This window comes from Mus caroli, chromosome 19, assembly GCF_900094665.2.
Source record: "Mus caroli chromosome 19, CAROLI_EIJ_v1.1, whole genome shotgun sequence".
Taxonomy (NCBI): domain Eukaryota; kingdom Metazoa; phylum Chordata; class Mammalia; order Rodentia; family Muridae; genus Mus; species Mus caroli.
Genome location: NC_034588.1, coordinates 49,517,362 through 49,523,152, shown reverse-complemented (window position 1 = coordinate 49,523,152; position 5,791 = coordinate 49,517,362). Strand labels below are relative to the sequence as shown.

At 50.5% G+C, this 5,791-nt stretch overlaps 1 protein-coding gene across 2 annotated transcripts in view; it reads left to right on the top strand.

Moving 5' to 3' along the window:
- The first annotated feature begins 2,434 nt into the window (after window positions 1–2,434).
- Xpnpep1 (X-prolyl aminopeptidase 1) overlaps window positions 2,435–5,791 on the top strand; it is a 47,562-nt gene continuing 44,205 nt past the window's right edge. Inside the window, exon 1 of one of the 2 annotated variants that reach the window (XM_021151323.2) lies at window positions 2,435–3,144. In XM_021151323.2, coding sequence (XP_021006982.1) covers window positions 3,113–3,144 — 32 coding nt within the window. In that variant the 5' untranslated portion in view covers window positions 2,435–3,112. The remainder of the gene's footprint in view (window positions 3,145–5,791) is intronic. The other variant, XM_021151326.2, reaches the window with a different exon arrangement.

Below are 5,791 nucleotides of genomic sequence, written 5' to 3'. Positions count from 1 at the left end.
GAGCACTGCAGATAGCTTGGTTATCAGAACAAATAAGTGGTGGGTATCCAAAACAGGCTACAGAGCACACACTTTTAGAACTTGCTTCATGTTAGTTTTCTAGAACTTTCTTAGCAAACTGACAGGTTTCAAAAACCGTGAAAGTTACTGTCCTAAAGTTTTGGAGTCTGGACTTGTAAGATCAAGGTAGCTATGAGGTCATTTTTTATTATTTTTCCTTGAGGGATAATCTGTTCAGAGCCCTCTCTTGGCTCTGTGTGGCTTGCTGGCAACTCTTGTGCTTGCCTTGCAGGTGCACGGCTCTCCTCTCTCCCTTTATGTTCACGTGGCATTCTCCCTGTTTGCACCATGTGTCCAGATTCCTTTCTTTAAAAAAAAAAAATAAGGACGTTAGTCATAGCGGAACCTGTCTGCTCTGAGACGATGCCGTTTTAATTAATCATATGCTCAGGAAGTGGAGCCAGAAAGGCAATTGCCCAAAGTCATGGAGTGCATCCACGATGAACATCACAGTGCATAAAGCAGGGATTCCAGGTGAGGCTGGGCATGACCTTGTCAGGGGAGAGAGGAAGCTTAGCAAGGCTACCAGGCTATCTGACCTTGGGGTGTTGGGGGCAAAGGTAGGGCATGGGACTACCCCTGGGCCTGTGTGTCCCCTGGGCAGGAGGGGAACAATTGGACTCCTGTCAATCTCAGAATCTCAGGACAAGACTTGACTGCCCCACCCCAAGTCCCATGGCTCCGCATCCCACAGGCAATGAGATTGACTGCTGAACACCCCACTCTTTGCAACCAGTAAAATGAGCACAAATGAGTACTTGGGTCACTGGGTTGTCGTGGGCTAGACAGATCGGGTTCAGTCTGTGTCAGTGTGTCTACCTACCCGAGGTCACAAAACCAGAAAAACCACAGTTAACCCTTCCTGGTCTCACCCTCTGCAATGTTTTTAGAGTCTCCTTCCTGGGACTTCCTGAAAGAACTTGAAGACGATGAAGGTGGCTTTGCTGTCTTGCAAACAGGAACTCAGGTCTAGTTCAGGGACTACCCAGTGCTGCTTTCTCTCCTTTCTCCGGGGCAATTATGACTATGGTTGCTGCTGCGTTTTGATGGCACTTATAACTCTGCCGGTACTGCCAGATTTCTCTCTTGTTATTCTTTTGGGCGTGGGCAGGAGCCAGTCCTTGTTTACAGTCTCATTTTGGCTCTGCAGGCTTGAGGAAATGAACAGACATGCTGTGTCACACACATTCTTTTCTGGCTTTTTGTCTATGTGCTAACCTAATGCTAACTGGGACTTTCAGTCCTCCAGGACAGCAGAAACCGTTCGACACAAGTGTACTAGGACTTCACCAAGGTCGACGTGGGATGGGACACAGCTTGGTTTTTAAAACAGGTGCTCACCTTCATTTTGTGCCAGGTGTTGTCCTAAGCACTAGGGACATAACAATGAACAAGAGAGCCACTGTGCCGGAGAAGTGTGCAATCTGGGGACATTTATTTCGGCAGCAAACACGTGAGGGTGGCTATCAGCTCCTGCCCCCCCCTTTTAAAAAGATTTTATTTATTTATTATATATATATAAGTACACTGTAGCTATCTTCAGACACACCAGACGAGGGCATCAGATTTCATTATAGATGATTGTGAGCCACCCTGTGGTTGCTGGGATTTGAACTCATGACCTCTGGAAGAGTAGTCAGTGCTCTTAACCACTGAGCCATCTTGCCAGCCCTCCTGCCCATTTTTAAGCAACAGAAACAACTCCTGCTCTGATGGCTATAGTATGTGTGCAGGGTAGGGAGACTATCCTCAGAAGATGAACTCCCGTGAACAACAGTAGAAGCTGTGGGAAAGGGGCCCGGATGTGTCCATGCAGTTTACAGCTTTAAGCAGGTTTCATTGAGGAGGTGGCATTTGCCGAGACTGTGAGTGTCAAAGATAGGGAAGGCCAGCTTAGGTGGAGTGAGGTGACCTGTGAACTGTGATTAGGAAGAGTCACCCCGAATGAAATGGGGACTGCTTAGTTTCTTTTCCCGTCTTTGTGATAAAACATTCTGGCGAAAGGAATTCGAGGGATTAAGGATTTCTTCAGCTTCCAGTTTCTGTTCATCTAGTCAGGGAGCCAGTCCTTACATCGGTACAAGAGGCGAGAGTAATATATTCATGCTCGTCCTCAGCTCATTTCCACTGATTTTATACAGTCTAGAATCCTCTACCTAGGGAGTGGCTCTGCCCGTCTTAAATAACACAAGACAACCCTCCAGCCAGGCCCAGGGGCTTTTCTCCCAGGCGATTCTAGAATGGTCAAGTGGACACCTCAGGGTAGGTTCGGTCTGGCTTCTATGCAGGCGTCACACAGGTGAGGTGGAAGTGATGCACAGCAGATAGGTGACGTGATGGAAGTGGGTGGGGCTACGGATCTACTTTGAAGCCAGGACCAAGGGGATCTTGGGCAGATGGGACATGGACGGGGGAATAAGGCAGAGATTACATCAAGATTTTTGCCCTTAAAACATGGAATAGCCACCGACTGAGATGAAAAAGCCCTACGTGAAGAATGTTTTTGTTTGTACATAGGGTTAGGAGCTAGGTTTGGACGCTTTAACGCCCGATCGTTAACCCAAGTGAGCAGTAAGTTTTGAAGCTGTTTGGAATAATCATTTGGGAGCCATCTCTAAGGTCTCAGCAAGTTATCTCCTGATCCAGTGTCTCCAGGACCCTAAAATAGGTTCTTGCAGAGCTGGCCCACGACTCTCTCGTCTTAGCTGACCTAAAAGCTGGAACAAACCGGAGAAGCACGCAGCTTCCTTAGCTGGCAAAAACTCCTCTCCTTCCTCTTAAATGGAGAGGAAGATCAGGGCTGACTGACCGGCGCCTCTCCCAATTGGTTGCACAGAACACCACACCCTCTCCAAGCAACCGCCCAAAGGATTTGGAATTCTGACACTCGGCCACGCCCACTCCGGCGAACGGGCGGGGCTTACAGCGGGGCGGAGCCTCTGCGTGAGCACGCCACAGAGGGGAGGCGTGGCCTGCCCGGTGCGCGCGCCTGGCCGTGGGTGATCAGCTGGTCTGCGCTCCCCTGACGTGGGCTGGGGCACGTCACCGCCGAATGGCAGCCTCCAGAAAGCCGCCGCGAGTAAGGTGAGGGGACCGCGCCGGCTGACCGGCATCCGGCGCCCGGCGGGCGGGCGCGCGAGCTGCACCCCCGGGAGGGTAGGGACGAGAGGGCGAGGAGCGACGGGCCCGCGGCCGGCCAGGGATGGCCTTGGCTAGCGGGAGTTGCCCGAGCGGGAACCGGGGAGCGATCTGTGCAGCCCGGCGGGACTCAGCTCGCTTCCGGCGGGGCCCCCGGGCACCTCCGGGCGGCCGGAGCGGGTCCAGGGATCCGTGTGACGGAGGAACTGCTTCGCCCGTCCCGGGAAGGCGGCGATCCTTACCACCCCCGACCCCGAGGGGAGGCCCTGCTGTTGCAGGAAGTTGGTCCCTCTTGGATCCACCCCGGGTTACCCAGAAGTGATTGTGCCCCTGCCCTCACCCTTCCTCCACGGCGGCGATCTAAAGTTACAACCCTGATTATTCTGATGACTGCATTTTACCTCTTGATTCAAACTCCCAAGAGAGACAGGCAGCCGTTGTGCTCTCCCCACCCAAATGGTCTCAGGGGCTGTATCAGGAAACAGATAGGCATAGCCTTCCGGAAAAATCCTCCAGGAGCCTGCTCTGGGTTCTTCTTGGACACAGGAAGTGAGAAGACACTTCCCAGACTCATGTTGAACATGCTTTAGTGTATCCCTTCTGCACCTGAACCAGGAACACTTGGTTATTTATGCTAAGAACATAAAACCAGAATTAAAACTCTGAGGTGATGCACAGAGGCTTACCCATCCTCTCAGACCAGTTGAGTCTTGAAAGAACACACGAGGCACCGCAGCCCGACTTGTGAAATTCCTACCATATTATGCCTGTTTTTGTGAGTGGACAGATCTCAAGCCTACCTTGACCTAGACCTGGTCTTGTCACAGCGTGTTAAGTGCGACCAAGAAGTTTATATATGCACGATGTGGGTGGTGTGGGTAATTGTCCATGTGGATAGACCTTCCTGGACGTTTTCTGCTGGAAATAAGGTCAGGCAAGTGGATAATGATGTAATGTCAAAGGTTAGGAGGCAGCTTGAGAACCATACCACAGTCGTTGCTGGATCCGTAGTCACAGTATTGGGGGTGATCTGTGAATGTCAGATGGTAGACTGAGAGGGAGGGTGCCTTCCGGAAGTGGTAGAATTTCAGTGCCATCCAGTGTATAAATGAGGACCCCTTTCAGTTTAGAAGGTCAAACTGAACTCACTGAAGGAGGCAAATGGAGGCTGGTGGGTGTTAGTGAAGCCAAAGATAGTCGAACCAATCCTGGCAGCACATTTGTCTTCCCCGTCTCACTTCTAGCTCCAATTGTGTTCAGCTCTCGCTTGGGCAGACTTTTTCCTTACCGCAGGTGATGAGAGTTCTAGGCTGACAGTCACTAGAAACAGCCTTACGGTGTGGCTGGAGCAGAGGTCTTAGATCCCCTTCTCACTGAACTCCCTTGATGGTTCATGCTATCTGAACTGGCCGTTAGGACCAGAGAGGTGTATTTACCAAGCTTGCATCCGTGATGCGTATGGGTTCATGTGATACAGCAGTGATAGACACTCACACCAAACCCTTGGACCGAAATGGGTACGGGGATTGTCAGAGCAATGTGGTGGTCATCTCGTCAAGAGCGGTGGGTTCTGGGTAGTGGAGGACATCTTTGCCTACCTCCCCACCCTAAGAACCCGTCCCATTTATTCTCATTTCACTGGATACCGTTTAGCACTTGGTTCTTATTTGGCCTCAGCGTGAGCACTGGAGATACGTGATTCTTATCCCATACTGGGACTAGAGTTTGGGTGCACGCCTCGAATTCTGTTGTGTTTTTTAAAGAGAGAAAGGGAGGCAGGTGTGTAAGTTTTATACGATGATGAAGCAGGGAGTGCTCTGCACAACCCATTCCCACTTATGTACCTTCGGAGAAGGTCTAGGCTTCAGAAGTTCTTGGAAGGGATAGAACACTGGGTGGGAGGTAGGAGAGAGGCTGGGGGGGGAGGGGGGAGAGGAGAGCTGGACTCGCCATCTTGTACTCCCTTGTTAACGGAATCCTTGAATGGCATTAATGGTCACTGAGGTGTATAACTGTCACTGATGGTTACGGCATTTTTTATCCCCCAATTCTTTTTTAGATTATTTGTGTATGTGAATGCTTGCCCAAGGTTTATGTGCACCGCATGTGTGCAGGAGCCCTTGGAGGCCCGAAGAGGGCTTTGGATCCACTGGACCGGAAGTTACAGCTAGTTATGGCGGTGCGGAGAACCAATCCAGGTCCTCTGCAAAGAGCAGCAAGCACTTTTGACCGCTGAGCCATCTGTTCAGCCCCCCCCCCCACTTTAATCTTGTCCTCATCAGTCCTTAGTCTTCATTTCCCCTAATTCTGGAGTCCCTTTAGCTCTCTGTAGCTAAAAAGTTACTTTGTCCCTATAGCTTCTCATTCTGGTCATTGATATAAATAGAGCCAGACACTGTGTTGTTGGTGGTGGTGGTGGTGTGTGTGAGTGTGTGTGTGTGTGTGTCTGTGTGTGACAGTTGACTCCAGTGCCTCATGCATCCTGCATGCTAGGCAAGTGCTTTACTCCTGAACTACACCCGTAGTCTTGTGAACAAGGTTGGTTTTCTTTCTTTTCTTTTCTTTTCTTTCTTTCTTTTTTTTTTTTTTTTTT